Genomic DNA, 24,585 nt, shown 5'->3' with positions numbered 1-24,585 from the left:
CCTCCTGCTGCTATTGGTGGGCCCACATCATTGGCTAGAAGTGGAACAGGCAGAGCAGGAGAGGGGGAATGTCTATCCAAAATATTATTGCCTTTAGAGGTGGCTTCCAGGGTGCTGTTTGTACTGCTCAGACACTTGGGCTGCACATTCACTTCCTTGATGGCAGGGAGCCATGATACCAGAAGCCTATAGGCACCCTGTCTATTGAAGTTACATACGTTCTTAGACATTTCAATCACTTCTTGGACTTTTCTTCTATAAATTTTGGTTTCCTGAGCCAGTACATGTACCTTATTGAAATCAATGTCCACTACTGCCAATTTCATACTTTGTTTCAGCCACATGTGGCATTAGTGTTCCTTAATACATTATTTAACAATCCTTTCCATTTTGCCTACATACACTCTGCCACAGCCACACATCATTTCATACATGCCCCTGTGACTGGCAAAACATATACTATCAAAGGAGGAGTCACCTGTGAAACGACACACGTCATACACCAGCTGTTATGTAAACACTGTTCAGACTTTTACATCAGCATGGCTACCATGAAATTATCAATTAGGATGAATGGGCATAGGCAGAGGGTATACACTGGCAACACATAATATCATGTTGCAGAGAATGCGCTACAACATGACAATCGTGAGCTTGGCATCTGTTTCACCACACGTGCCATCTGGATTCTTCCCCCAGACATCAGTTTCTCAAAACTCCACAGGTAGGAACCAATTGCTACAACATGTCCTTGATTCTCGCCACCCACCTGGCCTCAATTTACGTTAATTTCTTCTGTCTCAGCATTTCTTCACAGTAACTACTCTTTTCTTTACTCCATTTTAGTTTTCTACATCTTTCATTGTCTTACCCATGTATTTTTTTCCACCCCCTCCCACCTCTGTTATGTACAATGCACTTAGCTTTTCACTCTTATTAACTCATGAATGATGTTTAAGCAGTAATCTCTGTCTTGCATATTACCCTGTCTTCCACCTTAAGCTCTCACATTTTAAAATCTCATCCAATGCACTCCCCAACAATCAGTCTTTCCTCCTCATCCCGTGTGTTAAGTCTCCCTGACCCACAGTCTACCCGTTTTCCTAGACCCCTCCGGTTCTTTTCCTTCACCCCTCTTCCTTCCTCTTGAATCCCTCTGCCTGAAGAAGGAGCTACTGGCTCTGAAAGCTTGCCTAATTACAAACATCTTTTATGTATGTGTTCTGCCACCACTTGGTGAGTAGATTTTTTACCTATCCAATTAAATTATTTTGTCAAAAATTGAATATACAGGGTGAGTCATGTAAGACATATCACCCGTTTTATTTTGTGAAGGGTTTCAGATATCAAAACAAGATTTTCAGTAAATGATAATACACTAAGGGGCATGTACTTTGGTATGTAACAAAGAGCTTTAATTGTTGTGTTGAGATATTGAACTGAGTCTGATTTTTTAAATAGAATGATACATTTTTAACAGCTTCCAAAAGTGCTTGAAAAGGTAAGTACAGTGATATAATGCTTGTTAATGTTGAGGCTGAAGTTCATTGCAAAAGACTCTCAGAAATGTTGTAAAATAGAAAGACAAGTCAGCTGGAATTGGCTATTGCATTGTAAACATGCTTGTGCCAGGCTATGTCATTGTATCAAGTCTTTTAACTGCACTACAGAAATAACAGGAACAGTATCAACTATCGGCAGGTCATTTCTGCTTAAACATTCCTTGCATGCAGACATGTACACCAATGGGGAGAAATTAGATATGTTACTTTCATTCTGTGAATAGTTGCACAAAACATATTTCAAGGAATGTGAGATCAGCCATCAGCTCTCAAAATTTTTGCAATAGAGTTTCACAAGAATTACACCATCTTTCATTCAAGGATTCCCATTTAATTCCTCAAGCATTTATCTTAACTTTTATATGAATTATACCATCCTCTTATGATCCTATTGGTTCATTTCTGAACTTTTTTGATGTCTATTGTCATGTGGATGCCAAAGCTGGAACATTATTGTAGATTTGGTTGCACTACCATTTTCTAATGCTACTTTCTATACAGATGCACTGCACTGTCCTGAATCTTTCCAATAAATCCACATCTCCCATTCACTTTCCCCAATACTAATTTTACGTGTTCATTCCCTTCCATATCTTATCCAGTATTACACAATGTGACAGGCTCAAGATTTTCACCATTAATCTTGCAATTTGATACTATCAGGCCCTTTTGTTTTGTCATATACATTGTTTTGCATCTATCCATGCTGCCATTCATCACACTGACCAAAATTTTGTCAAAATCTTCCTGCATTTCCTTATGATCATTTAGTGACTATATTTTCCTGTAGACAACAGACTCATCAGCAAACCATCTTATAGCACTGCTGATCCTAACTAATAAATCATGTTTGCCTCTGCTCCCTCACCTTTTAAGTTTTTTCTCTATAGGGTGAATAGCTGAAGTGAGGGTCACATACTGCAGTTCCACATATTGGCTGATCCACAAGACCACCACCAATGTGAGACCTACAAAGAATTGTAAATTCTTAGTCACTTTTGTGGCACTTAGGATGTGCCACCCCCTATCAATGACAACTGAGTACAAGCCATTAACTACGCTATAAAATACCATTAATGTCTAAGCAAGTCGACTTCACAAGAACATTATTTTCATTTTTAAATCTAGTTGTCAGATTTAATAATATTTTTAGCACCATTATAAAATACACAGTGTACCTACACATCTTTAACTTTGCTTCCAAAACAGAACAGTATAAAACTGTTATACACAATACTGTTACTTGGTATGTATGCATTTACAAAATTGAAGCTTCACCCTAATTGCTTACTTATGTTCCAGTTTCTCAGTTACATCTGACACCTCCACACTTACACACAGTTCAGTCTCTACAGTTAGCAGAGGAAAAACTGGAGATAAATGGTAAGAGACAGAGTCAATATATCGGATTACGTCCTGTGGCATTTTTCCATCATCCTATCTGGAGTTACAGTATATCTAATTTTTGAAAAAGATTTATGTCAGAAAATACACTATTATAAATAACCAAAACACTCATCTCTTCAGTCATTTATATCTGTCACCTTGTCCATAAAAGCACAGATTCACATCAACTTTTCACAAAAGTTACTCATTTCATATCTGGATCAAAAACTATTGTCTGTCTGTGTCTATCTATCTAATTATGTATAACTATGTACATTGATTAAAGCAATAAAAAAAGAACTGATGATGAATAGTAACCTACATTGTAGCAGTAAAATGAATGTCATAGTCTATGAAAAATGAAACATTAAAATCAACTAAAAGAAATTTAAAGAAAATTCATTTCCAACACTTGTAGTTCAAAATGCATATTTCCTTTCACACAACAATGAATATATTACCTTCACACACACATCTTCTCTCCCAAGCACAATGTTCACCTCTATGGGTGGATAGTTTTCACTATTTCCATGGAATTCCATGATTGCTCTCATTGAATTCTTGAAGAGCTCAAACAGCATGTGGAAAAGATGTGATGGGACATAGATTATTCTTATGGGAGCATTCATCTCAAGAGCTGTGAAATATATAAACAAATACAAAGTATTAATGATCTGTAACAATATTCAAAACATGCCTTAGGAACTAGTACTCAGGTAGTTGACTTGGTGTGGAGTGTATACAAGGGTCTGATAGCTTAAGAGACCTCAAAGTATTAATTAAAGTTCCAAACTGACACCCTCACGGATGAGACTAATAAAATGCTAGTGATTAGCAGCCAAAGAACTTGCAACACAGTGGAGCTCACATAATAGTACATACAGTAAGTTGGTTAAATCCCAGAAACAATTTCAATGAGATTTTTGTGATAAATATAAGTGTGTATTAAATAGATAGGCTAATGTCAAATGGAGGTGGAGTAATGAACAGTAGACAAGAAACTCAGATCCACTAAATAGAAAGAGAAGCTACATGTGAGATTTTTTTGTTAAGTCTCAGAGTGAAGGGTGGGCATAAACACATAATTTGATATTTTACTAACCAACAGACTCACACCAAAAATAGCCAAAAACCTAAGAGGAAAGTTAAGCTTGCTAGTATGTATGTTTCCCAGTAATACGACAAGCATTCAATAAGTAATGTGACACTTCTTTTTTGGTCAATTTCAGTTGAAAAAATTAGGAATTTGTTATGAGACAACATAGAATATTTCAGTATCTATAGTATCATGAAGTTCTGATAGGTGGTAGTACTATACATAGCCTTCAAAATGGTGCCTGTAATGGAGGTGTGTTCCAAGCAGAGAGCTGTCATTGAGTTTCTTCTAGCAGAAAATCACAGCATTTCAGATGTTTGTAGGGGCTTGCAGAATGGCTATGGGGACCTGGCAATGAACAAAAGCATAATGAGTCATTGGGCAAGGAGCCCGTCATCATCACAACAAGGTCGTGCAAACCAGTCCGATCTGCCGTGTGCCAGCCAGGCATGCACAGCTGTGACTTGTGCATGTTGGAATGAGTGGCCACTCTCATTCAAGGTGATTAACAGATAACAAACAACCACCTCACTGCACAATGTGACATCTCTGTTGGTAGTGCTGACACACTCATCCATCATTTGGTGTACTCATAGGAGTGTGCCCACAGGGTTATTCACTGCCTAACAGAAGATCATAAAGAGCAACAAATGACCATCTGCATGCATGTATGTGGATGATAAGGAGGTTATTGATGCAACAATATGTTGGCTCCCAATGGTGATCAGTGGAGTAGTACCATGCAGGCGTAGGCCTTTCCAGTACGGTGATGTAAGTCCATCGCACTGAACAGAGATTATGTTGAATAATAGATTTTGTAGCGAAAAGAGTGGGGAATAATATGGTGTATTGAAATCCTGAATAAAACCAACCTGCTTTCAGGAAAAAAAATTGTTGCATTACTTATTGAATGCCCTTCGTATTATGAATGGAGGGGACTTTAATAATCCAATATTTGATTGAGATAGTTGTAGTTTTGTAAATGGTGAACATGACAAGACATCCTGAGAAACAATGTTAAACACTTTCTCTGGGAACCACCTGGAACAGGTAGTTTGGAAGGCCAATCAGGGAACAAAGTATTACATTTAATGGCAACAAATAAAGTTGATCTGTTTGAGGATGTCCGCAACTAAAACCAGTAGCTACAATATTATAAAAAGGATAGTTGCTACTTACCATATAGTCACGGATAAAGATACTGTCACTGTGCGCGCGCGCGCACCCCCCCCCCCCCACACACACACACACAAATGCAGTTCGCCATCATAGGGTGATGGTTAAAAATGCAGAGAGCACATATCCACACATGAATTGTGTCATGGCATGCCTCAGTCCACCGAAGGATTTGGACATGGCGCGGTAAAAACGATATGTGAGGAATGTTCTGTGGCAGTAAGGATAATGTTTGTAAGCTATTCTATCTGGTCACCAAAACTGGGGAAAGTTGTTTGTCAAAGGTTGCCAGGTAGGAGTAAAGCCTCCAGTTGGCCTTAGAAAGCTGCCAGTCAGGTTTGCACATAGGTGGGGTAGGAGTCAGCAAATGGACAGCACACAGAAAATAGTCGCTTGAGTACATGTCAGAGAGAATAGACCACTCAAGGCAACATGAAAGCTGGGCAGGGCAGAAGGAGAGGTGTAAATGGGAATAGGTGTACATGGAGTCAGAAAGGAACATGGGTGCTCCAGTGTTAAGGCAGATGAGATTTAGTTGACTGAGGTGGTCAGCCAAGACGGCACTTCTCAGAAAGGTGCAAATTAAAGTCACCCAGTATGATTCTTACACAGATGCAAAGATGATTAAAAGACATAGTAGTGTCTATGGTTTTGAAAAACAAGTAACATTGCTAAAACTGAACAAAGCTCCATGCTCAATGGATTCCATATCAGTAACTATGTATGATTTGCAACTGAGTTAGCCCCTCTTTTAACCATAACATATGATAGAGTCCTCAAACAGAAAACTGTGCCCAGTAGTTGAAAGAAAGCACAGGTCACACCTGACTGCAAGAAAGGTAGCAGAAGCGATCCATAAAACTACTGTACAATATTTTACAATCTGTTTATTGTAGAATCTTATATTCTGAGCTCAAGCATAATAAGGTATCTTTAATAAAATAATATGCTCCATGCCAATCAGCATGGATTCTGAAAACATTGATCGTGTAAAACTCATGCACACATATCTCGTGTGACATCCTGAAGACCAGGGATTCAGGCAGTCTGATAGGTGCAGCATTTCTTAACTACCAAAAAGCATTCAGTTCAGTACTACACCAATGCTTATTAGCCAAAGAAAGAACATACAGGTTATCAAGCAAAATTTGTGACTGTATTGATGCAGCATGTCATCTAGAATGGGGAGATATTCATGGACACAGAAATAACTTCACGCATTCCCCTACAAGTGAATCGGGACCCTTTCTGTCCATGATGTATATCAATGAGTAAACAATATTAATAATAGCCTCAGACTCTTTGGAGATGATGTAGTTATCTATAATGAAATACTGTCTGAAAGAAAGCTCCACAAATTTTCCGTCTGTTCTTAATAAGATTTCAAAATGCTGCAAAGATTGGTAACTTACTTTAAACATAAGAAATGTAAAATTGTTCACTTCATAAAATGCAGAATAGTACAAGGTGCTTTCAAGTTATAATGACTAATTTTATTTATCACAAACTGATCACATGAAAATTTTGAAACACTATGATTCCATGGCTGCTGAAAACACTTATTTAGGCATCTGGTTTGACCACTGGAAAATCACTGATGCAACAGCAGCATGGCTAGTGCATGTGCAGCCACAGAGAGTATCTTTCATCATTGGAAACAGACAAAAGTCACTAGGAACCAGCTCAGGTGAGAAGGGAACATGAGAAATCACTTCAGAGTTGTCATGAAGAAACCGCAGCATCGTGTTCATCCAGTGTGCTGGTCCATTGTCTTGGTGCAGTCTTTTCTGACCATTTTTCATGCAATGCCGGAAGGAACTTGTTCTTCAAAACATCTGGGTAGGATGCACCTGTCACCATACTGCCATTTGGAAAATAACGAGCAAGGATTATGTCATTACTGCCTCAGAATATGGCCACCATCATTTTTTCAGCACTGGTCCTTACCCATTTTTTTCCCCATTTTTTTGTGGTGGTTGTGTGTGTAAATGTGTGTTTCCGTTAGACTTACAGGCACTCCAATTTTGAGACTGCTGTCTCATCCATTGCCCCAACTGATGAAAAGGAAGTCCCATTCATGCTGTCATCTTGCATCAACATTACCTGGCAGCATGCCACACGCACAGCCTTGTGGTCATCTGTCAGCACGCACCTGGAGGTCACTTTTAGCCTTTTACATCTTCATGCAGGATTGTGTGCACGTGCCCCAATGGAAATGTGAACTTTGGAGGTGATGTGATCCACACTCGTTCAACAATCCTCCACAAAAACTTTCTACATTCACTTGACTATATTGTCAGGCCAGCAAGTGTGAGATTGTCTTGTTTGCTGCCACATGATTTTCCACCTTCTTTGAACTGTTGCACACATCCATGACACCATCACCACATGTCTTGCTCAGCTGGTGTGGAATTCGAATCAGTGTCACACAACACAAATGGAGAAAATGAATGATTACACACTGTTCTTGTAGTGAAATGCTGCCACTTTAAATATCAAAACAGTCCTCACTCTCATTGCTGCCACTAGAGTTCTGTGCGCTGTATGGTTCTGCCATCTCTGTCATATATTCCCAATAGGTATATGCATATTTTAAAACTAACCAGCTGTTTCCATCCGTTACCAGTCCTCTGAAAACAACTTGAGGTGTTATAACTTGAATGCACCTAGTAGCATCCTACCACTAAAACATCGGTGAGTCACAGCTGGAATGCAGACAATTCATACAAATATATGGGTGCAACAATTTGTATGGATATGGAAGGGAATGATCACATAAGCTCAGTTGTATGTAAAGCAGGTGGCAGACTTCAGTTCGTTGGTAGGACATTGGGAAAATTCAATCACTCTGCCAGGGAACCTGTTTAGAAAACACCCCTATGATCTATACTCTGATATATCTGAAGTGTGAGGGATCAATATCAAATAGAACTAACACAAGATATTGAATGGCTACAGAGAAGGGCAGCATGAATGGCCACAGGTTTGTTTGACCCACAGGAAAGCTTCACAGAAATTGTGAAAAACCTGAAGTGGCACACACTTAACAACATATTACAGAAAACCTACTTACAAAGTTCCAGGAAACAGTTTTAAGTGAAGAATCTAGAACATACAATTCCCTACATATCACTCCTACAGGGGGCACAAAAACAAGATTAAACTATTTACAATGTGCTTCATAAGTTTAAGGAATCATTCTTCCCATCCTCAGTATGCAAAAGCAATGGAGAGAAGCCCTAATAAGTGGTATTATGCAAAGTACCCTCTGCCATGTATTTCACAGTAGTTTCTGGAGTACAGATGTAGATGCAGACATAGACGCAGATGTAATAGTTTCCTAACAAACTGTGTACTGGAGGATCAGAGCAATTTTTGTGTATGCCTTGTGTACAGCAGTATGTATTCCACTCATGGCAATGCAGAGATTGGCCTGTGTATTGTGGAGTCAGCAACATCAGGATCAAACTATGTGATCATCATAAAAGAATAACAATTCAGTTTGCAGAACAACTTTTACTGCATATTCATTTCACTAGAAATCAGTCATACAATCACATGAATTTAGTAGAATAAGATAAGTTTGATGATAGTAGAAACAGTGTGCTGAAAAGCAATATGTCCAGGAGGTGTACAGAGCTAAATATCTTCACTAGCAGTTGGGTGAATTTTTTAACACCTGACGGTGCAGAAATGATGTAAATCTCCATTATACAAGCTGCAGCGATGCATCTGTTCAATGTGCAGCATACTCTCAGGAAAAACATCCCTACATTGGGTTTACAGTTTTATTACAAAGGTGTTTTAAAAAATAAGTGAAATTGTCCGCAAATGAATAATCAAAAATTGATATCATCATGTAACTTTCTCTCTCTCTCTCTCTCCCTCCCCTTCATTTCTCTACATTTAGAGGAAAGAGTCTGTCATCAAATAATATTAACAAATTCTTTATTTTTTGGGGAGTAATTCAATTACCACACATTCACACACTTCATATTACAAGTAAGAGGTTCTTTATTTTATCTGTCCTCATACTGTTTTCAGGTTTTCATTTTTACTTTTTTTATGTTTTGGGTCAATTTTGAGAGTACTAGATAAAAGAATTCACTCTAACATCATCACATTCATTGCTTTTAGCTGTCACCAACTGAAATATTTACATAGTGAGGCTTATATATAAATCATATTTTCCATTTAGGTTCTCATTCAGCGTCAAAAATCGGAAATAGAAATTTTTGATAACAAAAATACAGGTAACTGGCAAATGATCTATGTTACTGGTACATAGAAGTCACCCTTAATCAGATCATAGTCAACTAACCGTTATGTTGATGAATGATAAGCTCAGGTGAAGCAAAATAATATTGGTCACAGAGGAATCGAGCATGTTCATAAGCATCTTGAACCACACTGACTGGATCACACTGTGGGTCAATGCAACCAATATGGCGACTATTCAGTTGACCATCAAGTTGGCCACCAAACAGTAGAGCTGAAACATAAAATACGCAGAGTAACAATAAATACATGTACACATATTCCTGTTTATTGTTTGTCTTTTCCCCTTCAACTGTCATAAATACAAAGCCTATATTATGTTTAGTTTTTTTTCCTTAAAAAAAGCCACCACACAATAGTAACTCACTCGGGCCATACAGAAGATCAGATTATTAGAGTAATTAGGTGTACATGAAATTCATATTTTGCACAGTAAGTACAACAGTTAAAAATTAGTATCTTACTTCACTAAAGAGCTATCTTCCTTTGTTTAGTTTTCAACATATTATTGAAGGTCCATGAATGAAGAACACAACATTGCTATCACAGTTTTACAAAATGTGTTTCTGATAAAGAATTACTGTATGTTGAAACATTATGCACCGGCAATTTTGTCAAAAACTGACATTTTGAGACCATGCTTGTGTACAAAATACAGGTTGATTCTTGCTGAGAAGGAAACAGCAATCAGCCACTATTGATAATGCTATTTACTCACATAGATAGCACTGTTACCGGTTTTAAGCCAACAGGTTCATCATCAGATGGCTTGTTCACATTAAGACACATTTTTGTATTGTAGTCTACATTGGTTTTCACTTTTTATTCCCCACCCTCCAGGGAACCTGTCCATTCAAAACCAGTAATGGTACTATTTATGTGAACAAATAGCATTATCAAATGTAGTTAGTTGCTGTTTTATTTTATGAAAAAAATAAAGCTGTATTATGTACAGGATTATAGTCTAGTCTTGAGCATAGGCAGTTAGTCATTGCTCACATAATAGGAAAACATGGAACCACACATCCAGTAGAACAGTCACTGCATTCTACCAGAATTTTGGAGCCAGCAAAACCTCTTCATCAACAAAAAATAAGAGAAATCATATATAAACTGGCAAAGACAAATGTGAGGACTCAAAAACTATATCTTGCCAAAAGTTTGAGATATTATAGCCCTCTTCTGTTACCTTTCAAATAGCATTAACAGACATATGAGTCTGAGCAAAGGAATGAGTTAATATTCTTCCGTGAAAGGAAGAGGAGGATGAAATCAGTGTTTAATGTCCTGTTGATAATGAGAGGATCAGAGACGTAGCACATGCTAAAATAGGGAAGGATGGGGTAGGAAATTGGCCGTGCCCGTTTCAAATGAACCATCCTGGCATTTGCCTGAAGTGATTTAGGGAAATTACGGGAAAACTAAATCAGGACGGCTGGAAGCAGGTTTGAACCATGATGATGACATTACTGCCTATAAAATTGTTGCATTTCAATGTCCTAATCAGGATTCTAATACTACAGTGTCCTACAAAAGACAATGCTGCACTTCTGTGTACACTCATTCATGATTCTGATTTTGTTGTTGTTATTGTTGTTGTTGTTGTTGTAATCTTCAGTCCGAAATGTTTGTTTTGTTTTATGGTGCAAAAACAACTAGGTCATATGTGCCCATGTTAGAAACATAGAACACGAAGACAAAAAAAAGGAGGTAAAAACAACTACGCGTTAAGCCCAATAGACAGAAGGAAAGACAGCTAAAAACAGGGACTTAGAGAAAGATCAATAAAATACACAATAGAGGAACAGAGGTCTTAAACTAAAGATTAAATGTCCTTTACCATACTGGTACAATAGATAAAAACTAAAATGCAGTCGACAGACCACATTTAATTCTCCAAAATGGGTGATAACTCAGATGGCAAACATAAATGAGAAAATAAGTGGTTAAAAAAGGGTATTCGGTCAATAAATGGCAAACCATCAAAGGTTGAAGGCAATGAGCACAAAGTGGCGGGGGATCACCACTTAACAAATGATGATGGCTAAAAAGACACTGCCCAATACGCAACTTAGCCAAAATGATCTCCTCATGCTGAGTGGGCCAAGAGAAGGTCGGCCAAGCCACTGGGATAGGCTTGATCCCCCAGAGCTTGCTCCCATGAAGGGAGGGCCAGTGGCGATATCAAAGTGACACCACCTGCTGACAGACGGCAACACAAAGATCATCAGAGGGAATGGAAGAATTAGTGAGCTGAGGTACTAGGACTTCAGCCTTGGCTGCAGCCTCAGCAACCTCATTCTCCATCAGACTGGCATGACCAGGAACCACAGGTATACACTCACACATACACACATATCCATCCGCACATACACAAACACAAGCAGACATTTGTAAAGGCCTTTACAAATGTCTGCTTGTGTCTGTGTATGTGCGGATGGATGTGTGTGTGTGTGTGTGTGTGTGTGTGTGTGTGTGTGTGTGTGTGTGCGCGCGAGTGTATACCTGTCCTTTTTTTCCTCCTAAGGTAAGTCTTTCCGCTCCCGGGATTGGAATGACTCCTTACCCTCTCCCTTAAAACCCACATCCTTTCGTCTTTCCCTCTCCTTCCCCCTTTCCTGATGAGGCAAAAGTTTGTTGCGAAAGCTTGAATTTCGTGTGTATGTTTGTGTTTGTTTCTGTGTCTATCGACCTGCCAGCACTTTCGTTCGGTAAGTCACATCATCTGTGTTTTTAGATATATTTTTCCCATGTGGAATGTTTCCCTCTATTATATGTATGTATGTACATACGTATGTATTCATACCTGCCATAAAGTGAAAAAATCCACTGATGATGCTGCAACTGCAGTGAAACATGTTTGGGATAAAAAACAAAATAGTGCTTTGGTAAAGGCGAACCTCATCCAAAAACATATGTATTGTTAAAGCAAACACAGATAAAAGAGCTTCAGCCTCAAGGTGATTTTTGACAGGTATATTTCTAACATGCTAAACAAAGCTGCTTGGGTGGCATGAAGTGCTGCTGAACTGGGGTGTCTTAGAGGGACCCTTTGACATTTTATTCATGTGCATGACATGTGGCGCACCCCCGCCCCCCTTTCCCCCTCCCTTGACAATGTGACACAAGGTCTCGAAACAGGATAGCTGAAAAGGATAAACATCCTTTGCTGCTTTGGATCACGTTCAAATTTCATCAAATAGTTTTGAACTTTTCCTTGTGGTTCTACCCTGTATACCAGAGCAAAAATCACAGTCATACTACAGTCCAAAGGGTTCAGATCACATTAAATCGGGTTGAAACACCAAGATGTTCTTATAGTAGGGTCAAAACACTCAGGGGGTGGCAGTAGTCTTTAACATTGTCAAGAGCATTGTCCTGTTGCTCATTGTACTGCAAACTGTCATTTTTTTACTGTGACGTGTGGGAATCAAGACCCCCAGGGAAGGACTGGTTTAATTGATGCACTTCCAAGACACCCCCGAGGCCTTTTCATGTCAATTCTGAGCAGCAGCATGTCTGAAATGTCTTCCTTAACTACCCATAATAAAACTATGATTTCAATGATAGGTGTCATGGTTCTGACCTCCATCACAGAGGCACCAAAAGAAGAGATGAAATGTGGTAAGGGGGTGTGTGATGCCTTTCTTACCACGAGAGACGTCCACAGTGGTGAAATTTGGTGCCAATGTGACATCATTAACTCACCTTACACCTCACATTAACCTCTGAAATGGGGATGTTTTTTCACATGTGGTGATGTCACCTTGCTGTTTGGAGCACTGCTGAGTCTGAGGATGATATCGCAGAGCACCACACTATTCACTTACACCAGTACATCATCTCCTATCTTCCAAACTTCACAGAAGTTCTTACATGAAACTTGTGGGACCAGCATTCTAGCAAGAAAGGAGATGAGGTACTGATGGAAGTAAAGCTGTGACGATGTATTACATGAGTAGTGCTTGGGTAGCTCAGCTGGTAGAGTACTTGTCCATGAAAGGCAAAGGTCCTGGGTTCGAGTAATTACCTGGCACACAGTCTTAATCTACCATAAAGATTCATATGAGCACTCATTCCACTGCAGAGCAATAAATTCATTCTAAAATATTTAATAATTATGAGACTTATTTCTCTGCTGGAACTTCAGATCAAATAGAGGATACAAAAACTGTGGAGAACACCCTTTCCATACCTGGTGCAGAAGAGTGGAAACATGCTATCCACAATAGTGCTCAGAAGTATTTTATATTTGTGATGTCATGTTGTCAGTACTGTTTGCATGCAGTCACAACAGGGCAACATATATAACTGTTTGATAAGGATAGAAGCTGAAGTAATGAATCAAAATTTATGCCAAGGCCAGAACTTTAACCCGGGTCTCCTGCTTACGAAGCAGATGTGCTAACCAAATTTTAATTCATTCCTTCAGCTTCTATCCTTACCGAAGATCAAGTTGAGACTGATTTGTGTCCAGGAAAATGTAATGCCATCAGATCAGCTTATAACTGTATGACTCCATTAAGAGCTTCACACCACTGTGGTTACATATCTAGTAGAAAAGCAAGGTCATACAATAACAATATAAGTATATATTCCTTTATCTTGAGAGTATTTTGTAATTTGCTTTAGTGGTACATTGTTCATTAATTATTATCACTTAGGTAACCAAACAGTGTTTCTTTATTAGTAGAGAAAACAAGAAGCAGGCCAAAACACAAAGGATACTCTGTTGACAGGAAGGCCAGGATAGAGTTTGCAAAGAAACATCAAATTTGGATTGCTACCGATTGGTCTAATGTTTTATGGAGTGATCAAAGGAAATGTAATACATTTTCTTCTGGTGCTGTGGAGTATGTATGTCAACCAAAAAAACCCAAGAGATAGCAAAAAGTACTCAGTACCAAGCATTGAGCACAGTGGTGGCAGTGTCATTGTGTGAGAATGTTCTCCCAGATGTGGGGTTGATCCTCTAGTTCAAATACAAGGCAAAATGGACCAATCCCTGTATGTTGGCATTTTAGAAAAGAACATGGTTCCAAATGGGAGGAGGAATATCCACATAATTGGATATTTCAGTAGGAGAGTGATTCAAAACACACTCCCAGATAAAGAAAATCAAACTTTTGAAGTGACTGAGATAAACCCGATCTAAATCCGGTGTAAAACCTCTGGGATGCATTAGATCAGCATGTTTGACACAGAAGCTACTCAATCAAGGATCAATTTGCTGCTGCATTATTGGATGAATCATCAAAACTCCCACTTGACTTACTACAAAAGCTTGGAGATTCAGTGCCAAATAGAGATGCAGCTGTGATCAAAGCCCATGGGTATGCAATGAAATGCTGATATTTTCCTTCGGATCCAAAATAGGTTCCCCCCCCCCCCCCCGCCCCCCCCCCCCCCTCTTACATACTTACACCTACAAATTACTTTTGAGCCACAAGAATCTTTATTTCTTTAAGACAATTTTGTTTAAACTGAAAGTACTTTTCCACTAAATGGATTACAATTACATACTTTTCAACTATACAGTGACATTTTTTTCTATTGCTCAGTTATCTTTATGTTATTGTAACTAATGCTATCTACACAGTCCTTATAAGTGCTACCGTACAAGCTTTTGAAGCCAATGACACTTGGGAATTGATAAATCTGGCAGAAAATGCTAATGTTGTGTAGTGTAAATGGATGTTCCACAAAAAAGTCAACAGTGAAAGTAAAAGTGCAGTATTGTGCTAGGTTAGTGGCAAGCAGATTCAATCATAAACTTGGAATTGGTTATGATCAAACCTTTTCTCCTGTGGTAGGGCATTCTACACACAGATGTCTAATGGCTTTATGTACTGAATGAGATTTAAACATCATAAATCTTGACATAAAAACAGCTTTTGAAATGGTATTCTCAAAGAACAACTTTTTCTAAAGCAATTTGAAGGTTTTAATTTTTGTAAAGCTAAAGGAAAAGTTCTGACGTTTGGGAGAGCTACGTATGAATTAAAATTATAATACAGAATGTGGAATCGAATAGTAAACGCTGTTTTAAACTGTTTAGGTTATAAAAGATCTAGACTAGAGCCTGGCTTGTTATTAAAAAATAAAAATAAAGGCTTAGCTGCTATCACGGCCTTATATTTTGATGATTTCTATATTTATCAAATGACATACGAGAGTGAAATCTTGCAAGATATGCTAAGTATGGAGTTCAAAGTAAAGGCTTTAGGAATGCCTAAACATTGTTTAGCGACGGATATCAAATATCACAAGATTAATGGAGTGTTAGCTTTAAGTCAGGACAAGCACATTGATCAGCACATTTTAACTCTAAAATTTACTATGTAGTGGTCATTTTGCATTCTAAGCCAGTAACGTACTCTATGTGATCACAATTATCAGGACACCTCCAAAAATATACATTTTTCATATTAGTTGCATTGTGCTGCCACCTACTTCCAGGTACTCCATATCAGCGACCTCAGTAGTCATTAGACATCATGAGAGAGTAGAATAGGGCACTCCGCGGAACTCACGGACTTCGAACGTGAGGTGGTGATTTGGTGTCACTTGCATCATACGTATGTATGCAAGATTTCCACTCCTACACATCCCTAGGTACACTGTTTCTGATATGATAGTGAAGTGGAAATGTGAAGGGACACGTACTGCACAAACGTGTACAGGCCGACCTTGTCTGTTGACTGACGACAGTTGAAGTGGGTCATAATGTGTAATAGACAGACATCTATCCAGACCATCACACACGAACTCCAAACTACACCAGGATCCACTGCAAGTACTATGACAGTTAGGCAGGAGGTGAGAAAACTTGGATTTCATGGCTGAGCAGCTGCTCACAAGCCACACATCACGCCGGTAAATGCCAAACAATGCCTTGCTTGTTGTACGGAGCGTAAACATTGGACGATTGAATAGTGGAGTGATGAATCATGGTACACAATGTGGCAATCAAATGGTAGGGTGAGTATGGCGAATGCCCAGTGAATGTCATCTGCAAGCGTGTGTAGTGCCAACAGTAAAATTCGGAGGTGGTAGTGTTATGGTGTGGTTGTGTTTTTTCATGGAAGTGGGCTTGCACCACTTGTTTTGAATGGCACTATCAGAGAACAGGCTTACATTGATGTTTTAAGCACCTTCTTGCTTCGCACTGTTGAAAAGCCATTTGGGGATGACAATTGCATTTTTCAACACAATCGAGCACCTGTTCATAATGCATGGCCTGTAGCAGAGTGGTTACATGACAATAACATCCCTGTAATGGACTGGCCTGCACAGAGTCCAGATCTGAATTCTATAGAACACTTTTGGGATGTTTTGGAATGACGACTTCGTGCCAGGCCTTACCGACCAACATCGATACCTCTCCTCAGTGCAGCATTCCGTAAAGAATGGGCTGCCATTCCTCAAGAAACCTTCCAGCACCTGATTGAACGTGTGCCTGCTAGATTGGAAGCTGTCATCAAGGCCAACACCATATTTTATACCAGTATTACCAATGGAGGGCACATGAACTTGTAAGCCATTTTCAGCAAGGTGTCCAGATACTTTTGATCACATAGTGTACATATTAATGTAATCAGGGAAGAAATTAATGAAGTAATAAACAGAAGTTCAATTTTTCCGTCTCTCAAAAGTAGGCCTACCCTGCGTCCTAAATGTATTTGTCAGTACTTACAAGACCATATATTTCTTTCAGTGGGAGGTATTTACCCCAGTTTAGTAACTCATATTGTGACAGCGAAATGTGCTAGGAGAATTTGGAGGTATTTGAGGGAAGCTAAGATTTATTGTTTAAAGTTTACAAAAGGAAATTTAGAATTAGATGGGTTTCATAGATGCAGATTGGACAAATTGTTCCCTACACAGGAAATAATAGTTTTATTTTTGAATTGTCTGACTGTAGTATCATGGCAAAGTTCTAAGCAGAAAACTGTTGCTCTTTGTAACAAAGAGGCTTAGACTGTGCCTCTTTCTGAAGCTTGTCAAGAAGCCATTTATTTAACAAACTTATTGCATGAACTGACAGGGTATAACAAGTGCGTAAGTTTATTTACCGATAGTCAGAGGGCATTAAATTTGTCTGGTGAGCCTTCAGATCAAAAAAGGTTGAAGCATACTGATGTTCATCATCATTATATAAGGGAAGCTGTACCCAACAAAAATGTAAAAATATTTTACTTACATATGAATGATATACCAGCAGATGTAATGACAAAACAACTAAGAAAAGAAAAAACATTGTGAATTTATGGACTGTACGGGTCTAAATATTTTTAAGAGGGTCATTTGAATGTTTTGAAGTGGGTGCTTTGAGCTTAATGCAGCATTCAAATCAATATCTGTTGTCTCTGTGAGCCATGACCTTTCCTATATCTTTCTTCTGTATAGCAGTGTCTTTGCTTTGATCATGTCTTCATTTGTTGTGTTACGTCATGTGTGCTTTGTTTGACATTCTTCAGAACTCAGTGCTACATGATATGAAACAGAGCTTCTTTTAACATGAAGTGGTCTAATAAAGTGTTAAGTAATATGTCTACCAGTGTTCCCAATATAAATGGATAATTGGCAGAATCCATATGTGACAGAACAGCCAACAAGTACTTCTCATTACTTTTCAATCTATCCAAACACCCTTCAGCATTCTCCTATACCACCACATTTCAAAGGTTTCTATTCTCTTCTTGTCTGAACTGTTTATCATCCACTTTTCACTTCTGTACAGGACTGCATGCCATACAAACACCTTTAGGAACAATTTCTTAACACTTAAATTTAATTTCAACATTAAAAAATGTCTCTTTTTCAAAAATTCATTTCTCGCTATTGCTAATCTGCATTTTTTATCCTCTGTACTTCGACTATTGCCAGTTATTTTGCTGACCATATAGGGAAACTCTACTTCTTTTAGTACCACATTTATTAATTTAATTACATCAGTATCATTTGATTTAATTTGAATGAATTCCATTACCCTTGTTTTGCTTTGGTTCATGTTAATCTTCTGACCTTCTGAGTCCTTTGACATCTCTAACAGAGTTACAATGTCATCAGCAAACCTCAAAGTTTTAATTTCTCCGCCATGAACTTTAATTCCTTTCCAAAATTTATTCTTGATTTCCTTTGATGCTTTCTCAGCATACAGATTAAATAACACAAATGATCAGCTACAACCCTTTTTTACTCCTTTCTCAACCAATGCTCCCCTTTCATGTCCTTCAACTCTGATAACTACAGTCTGATTTCCGCACAAGTTGTAGATAACTTTTTGCTCTCCATGTTTTATCCATGGTACCTTCAGGATTTCGAAGGGTGTGATCGAGTCAATACTGTCAAAAACTCTCCCTAAATCTACAAATGCTATATATGTAGTTTTGCCTTTCTTCAGTCTACCTTCTGAGATAATCTGCAGGGTCAATGTTGTTTTCTGTGTTCCTACATTTCTCCATAACCCAAACTGATTCTCCCTGAGGTCAGCTTCTACCAGCTATTCCAGTCTCCTGCAAATGATTTTGGTCAATATTTTGCAAAAAATTACTCATTAAACTGGTAATCCGGTAATACTCACACCTTTTACAACCTGCCTTCTTTATAACAGGAATTATTGAATTATTCCATGCTTCCTGAAATGTGAGAGTATTTTGCCTGTCCCATATATCTAGCATACCAGGTAGAATATTTTTGTCATGGCTGCCTACCCAATGATATCAACAGTTCTGAGAGGTTGACATCTACATCAGGGGCCTTATTTAGATTTAGATCTTCCAGTGCTCTGTGTGTTTTCTTTTTTTTCTTTTAATACAGCTTGTATGGACCCTCTATATTTGACATTAGCTATTCATTTTCTGTTGTATCCATTTCCCCCGTTTCAGTCAACGGTTGCTTGTTCTACCTTTGAAAGTCTCAACAACCCCCGGTTCTTTCAGTTTATTCAGGTCCTATCTCCTTAATTTCCTTTCTGCAAATTCTTCAGCTTTAATCTCTAGTTCATAACCAACAAATTATGATCAGAATCCACATCTGTCCCTGAAAATGCTTTGCAGCTAACAATCTAGTTTTGAAATCTCTGTCTCACCTTTATGTTATCCATCTGTCTGAAACCTGGTATCTCCCAGGTCTCTTCCAGTTGTTCACAGTATATCTTATTGTCCTATTGAGTATTAATTTTTAATTTTTCCTTTTATTTTTGTTTGCAGATTTAAATTGTAAGGTAGGCTTACAAAATGAGTCACATGACAGATGAACATTGTAATGAGCAACAACAGTTTTGTTAGATGAGATTTAACATCAAAGTAGAGAAAATATTTTGCAAGTTCACCTCCAGGATAAAAAGTGTTTTCTGAAAGCTCACACAGTCTCAGAAATTCACCATGGCACACTAATTGATTTCCAGCAGAAGAGGCCTGCACAGCAAAAAGCTTCAGAATGCCCCAACAAACATGTGCTGTATCAGATGAGGACATGGCCCTTCAGTGAGCTGGGAAATAGTTTCCACAATAGTGGTAATTTATTCCCTTAGTACTAACATAGTACTAAAAAAAGTCCACAGAATAAATATTGTTCTGCATCAATCTTCTATGCCTCCAAGATCAATGTACTTTCTGTAGAATCAGCAAATATCACTATGGGTGTGTCTCCATTGCTGTCTAAAATTGCAATGATCTATTCCACCTGAAGTGATAATATCTATACGACAACTATATTAATAATGCCATTATTATAAAATTCTCTAAACCTTTGAGACTTCATCTGTGAAATGTTCAAAATAAGTTGCAAACAAACCAGCTAAAGATTAAATTAGCAGTCTTATTTACCTGTGTTTCCTTTCCCCATGACTTCCTAACAAATACGTCATAATCCAGAATATTACAGTTGCAACACAAAGCTGCAGAAAGTATCCAGACACCCCCAAAACCATAAGTTTTTCATATTAGGTGCATTGTGCTGCCAACTACTTCCAGGTACTCCATATCAGCGACCTCCGTAGTCATTAGACACTGTAAGAGAGCAGAATGGGGTGCTTTGCGGAACTCATAGTGTTTGAATGTGGTCAGGTGACTGGGTGTCACTTGTTATATGTACATACGCAAGATTTTCACATTCCTAAACATCCCTAGGTCCATTGTTTCCAATGTGGTAGTGAAGTGAAAACGTGAAGAGACACGTACAACACAAAAGTGTATAGGCCGACCTCGGCAGTTGACTGACAGAGACTGCCGACAGTTGAAGGGGGTCATAAATGTAACAGGCAGACATCTACCCAGCCCATCACACAGAAATTCAAAACTGCATCAGGATCCACTGCAAGTACTATGACAGTTAGGCAGGAGGTGACAGAACTTGGATTTCACGGTCGAGCAAACGCTCATAAGCCACACATCCTGCTGGTAAATGCCAAACGACGCCTCACTTGGTGTAAGGAGGGTAAACATTGTATGATTAAATAGTGGAAAAACATTGTGTGGAGTGATGAATCACAGTACACAATGTGGCGATCCGATGGCAGGTTGTGGGTATGCCAAATGCCCGGTGAACGTCATCTGCCAGCATGTGTGGTGCCAACAGTAAAATTCAGAGATGGTGGTGTTATGGTGTGGTTGTGGTTTTCATGGAGGGGGCTTGCACCCCTTGTTGTTTTGTGTGGCACTATCACAGCACAGGCTCACATTTATGTTTTAAGCACCTTCTTGCTTCCCACTGTTGAACCCCAATTCAGGGATGGCGACTGCATCTTTTAACATGGTCAAGCACCTGTTCATAATGCACGGCCTGTAGCGGAGTGGTTACACAACAATAACATCCCTGTAATGGACTGGTTGCACAGTGTCCTGACCTGAATCCTATACAACACCTTTGGGATGCTTTGGAATGCCGACTTGGTGCCAGGCCACAACGACCGACATTGATATCTCTCCTCAGTGCAGCACTCTGAAGAATGGGCTGCCACTCCCCATGAAACCTTCCAGCACACATAGTGTATGGGTACTCCACTGAGCTTGTGACAACATTGAGCTTTTCACATACCCGACCATGTCACAGGTGACATATGAGCACCTCTATTCGGCAAAAACCGAAGGTGTCTAAGTCAGCTGCCATGAGCAACAGCATGATGTGCATGATGGCACACGTTGCTGTCTACGAAAGCGAAGTCTAACAGTGGATAGATAGGGCACAGTGCAGAAAATCTGCTCTGCATTGCAATGTGGACAACATTAACTGCTGAGCGGCAACTTCATCCAGAAACATGGGGCACAGAAACCACCAGCTAATGTGTTTATGTCTATTCACCACATCTCATAGAGCACAGCAATTAACATGAACACAGGTATGCTGCCAATAAATTCTTGTATTGTGTTAGGTCACTTGCAGTGATGAGACACATTAGCAGAATACCAGTATGTTGGAGACTGCCAGGTGGTGAAGGTGGGGGGGGGGGGGGGGGGGGTATTTACATGTAATTAAATGAGGCTCTTTGTCATTGTCTCTCTCAGGTGAATAATACAAGAACATAATGTACAATTGCCTATGTCAATTTCATTACCTACAGCACCACGCAGGTGACATCTACCTTCAACAGACAAAATGCCAACCACTTACTCCTAAATACTCCATAAAAATACAGATGGTCCCCAGGTTAACTTACCTCAATTTTGTTAAGACATCTGGGATGCCATGGAACAAATATGCACACTTTGTAACCAAACTCTGCCCAATCTCTGTTGAACTATGGGTGGCAGGTACTTGGTCATTGATCAGGATGGCTCCCCAATGCTTTTGATGTTTCAAGAAGTCCATGTTACAATGCATTGCCTGCATTATCAGGATGGAAGATGGTGCTTCACTCTGCTACATAGGTGTATTTAATTCAACTGATCATGGGAAATTTCAGAGTTCATTATGGTATCATACTTAACAAATGCTGAGTTAAAGGTTAACTGGGTTTTACAGCTTCTCTCACTGCTATAAACTGTAGTTGACTCCAAAAATGAATCACACATACTGCCCAATCTGTTGGTATATGAAGGTGGATTATTCAATTTGTCTACAGTCATAACATGGCGCAAGATCAGTGGTCAAAAAATTACAGCTGACAGGGACCAGAGATGAGTGTTATGTCTTGTCAATGACAATTGGGTCCAAGCATGACAGGAACTGCTGCTGTCTGTAAATTCACATACCTCTTGACCTGTTTCCGAGCAAACACTGCAAAGGGAACTGCATGCAATGGTAACGTGAAGTTATGTACCTACCAAAAGACCTTTGCTCACAGCAGCATGTAAAGATGCACTTCAGTGGAACAAACAATACAGAAACCACACAGGTAGCGGACTGGAAGCATAGAGTGTCGGCCAGCGAGTCAATATGTTACGTCTTTTCAAATTGTGTAAGATGTCGAGTGCATGAACAGACCAATTATGTGTTAAATCCGCAGTGTGTGGTGAGGGTGGTTTGGGTCAGCGATGGTTCTGTCAAGTTTTTGGGTTTTTTTTTCATACCATGACCTGGGCTCACTCACTGAAGTTACAGTGAACATGAACTAGGATGTCTAATATAAGCATTCTTAGTGACGAAATTTTTAACTTCGCATTAACAGCTGTTTTCCTTCTGTTTCTCAGGCTCTATGTACTCGTTTTCACTTTTATGTAGGTAAATGCACAGGGATGTGAATTGCGGGACATCACGCGAGGGAGAGAGTACGAAAGGGGGAAAGAGGTGGGGTACAAAATTGCCTTGTGTTACACCTGCAAAATAGGACAATACGTGCGAAATTTTTCGTTGAATGGCAGCTATGCATCGGCTAGGGGAAGGAAGACCAATAGCCATGAGGAAGAGAAGCAGAGGGCCAAATGCGGAGTGATAATTATATTTTGTGTATAAAAAATGTTCATGGATTCTCGCATTTTTTTCGCTATGCAGTTTTTATTAGGCGATTTTTGGGCTAGCTTCGTCGTTGGTCATACCTACTATCATGCTCCAAAAACAAACAATTCAAACACTGTGTAGGGAAAAATTTAGTTATTTCATTTGCCGACATTTCACACATTGTTGCATATGAAATATGCAATTGAAATTGTTTTTAAGGCTGGGAGGAGAGCTATATTGCTCCCCTACGTGTAATAAATAGAGTTTACAACATATACGTACACTACGCAACGTGCGCTCGCAGCTGTGTTACGGCGACGCAAAGGCTTTACTCATATGCCTCGTTTCTCTTTACTTCTCACTAACAATGTTTCGTAGTCAATCAGATTGACCATCGCAGATCCATTGGCTTATACGGGGTGAGCCACGTAAGACGTAACACCCTTTCCTTATATTTAGCAAACGGTTACACACATCAAAGCGCAGTTGTCGACAAACTTTAGAGCAGGCTCGTCCAAACTGTGCCCCTCGGGCACTAGCGCCCGCGGTCGCCCGAGGCCAGACAAAAATGATTCATATGGCTCTGAGCACTACGGGACTTAACATCTATGGTCATCAGTCCCCTAGAACTTAGAACTACTTAAACCTAACTAACCTAAGGACATCACACACATCCATGCCCGAGGCAGGATTCGAACCTGCGACCGTAGCGGTCTCGCGGTTCCCGACTGAAGCGCCTAGAACCGCACGGCCACACCGGCCGGCCGTGGCCAGCCCCCCGGGCGAATTCGTATGTTGTTGCAGTGGCCGAGCCGTGTCGCTTAGCTGACCGTGCGGTTCGCCCGCCGCGCCTCGCCATACCGCTGTACGCGGCGCGGCGGTCAAAAACATTGATACGACACAAAGCCGTTAGTCAACAGCCGTGAGGCTACAGTGGATCGGAATTGAACGTTAACAGCAGCAGACAACAAAAGGAGGAGGAGCGGCGCGTCCGCACTATTTAAACCCGAGTGTGAAATTCATTTCTTTTGTATTGCTGTCGAAAATCATGCCAAATGTTTCGTATGTCATCGTAACCTCACGTATTTAAAAAAAAAGTACTCGACTGAACGGCACTTTAATACCTGCCACAAAAATCAGTTCGAAAATTTCTCGCAAAGGGAAAGCCAGTCAAAGCTCGAAGAACTGAAAGAAAATTTCAAGCAT

General features: G+C 39.5%; 1 protein-coding gene across 1 annotated transcript in view; it reads right to left on the bottom strand.

Annotated features, from left to right (window-relative positions):
- The window catches only part of LOC126248603 (pyruvate dehydrogenase (acetyl-transferring) kinase, mitochondrial), a 369,892-nt gene that overhangs the window by 17,540 nt on the left and 327,767 nt on the right, over window positions 1-24,585 (bottom strand). Inside the window, exons 4-5 of the mRNA XM_049949739.1 lie at window positions 9,542-9,712; window positions 3,410-3,585 (exon numbers count right to left, since the gene is read on the bottom strand). Coding sequence (XP_049805696.1) covers window positions 3,410-3,585; window positions 9,542-9,712 — 347 coding nt within the window. The remainder of the gene's footprint in view (window positions 1-3,409; window positions 3,586-9,541; window positions 9,713-24,585) is intronic.

The sequence above is a fragment of the Schistocerca nitens genome, chromosome 3 (assembly GCF_023898315.1).
Source record: "Schistocerca nitens isolate TAMUIC-IGC-003100 chromosome 3, iqSchNite1.1, whole genome shotgun sequence".
NCBI lineage: Eukaryota > Metazoa > Arthropoda > Insecta > Orthoptera > Acrididae > Schistocerca > Schistocerca nitens.
Note: the sequence above shows the minus strand (reverse complement) of the source record. Positions and strands in the feature narration are given on the sequence as shown.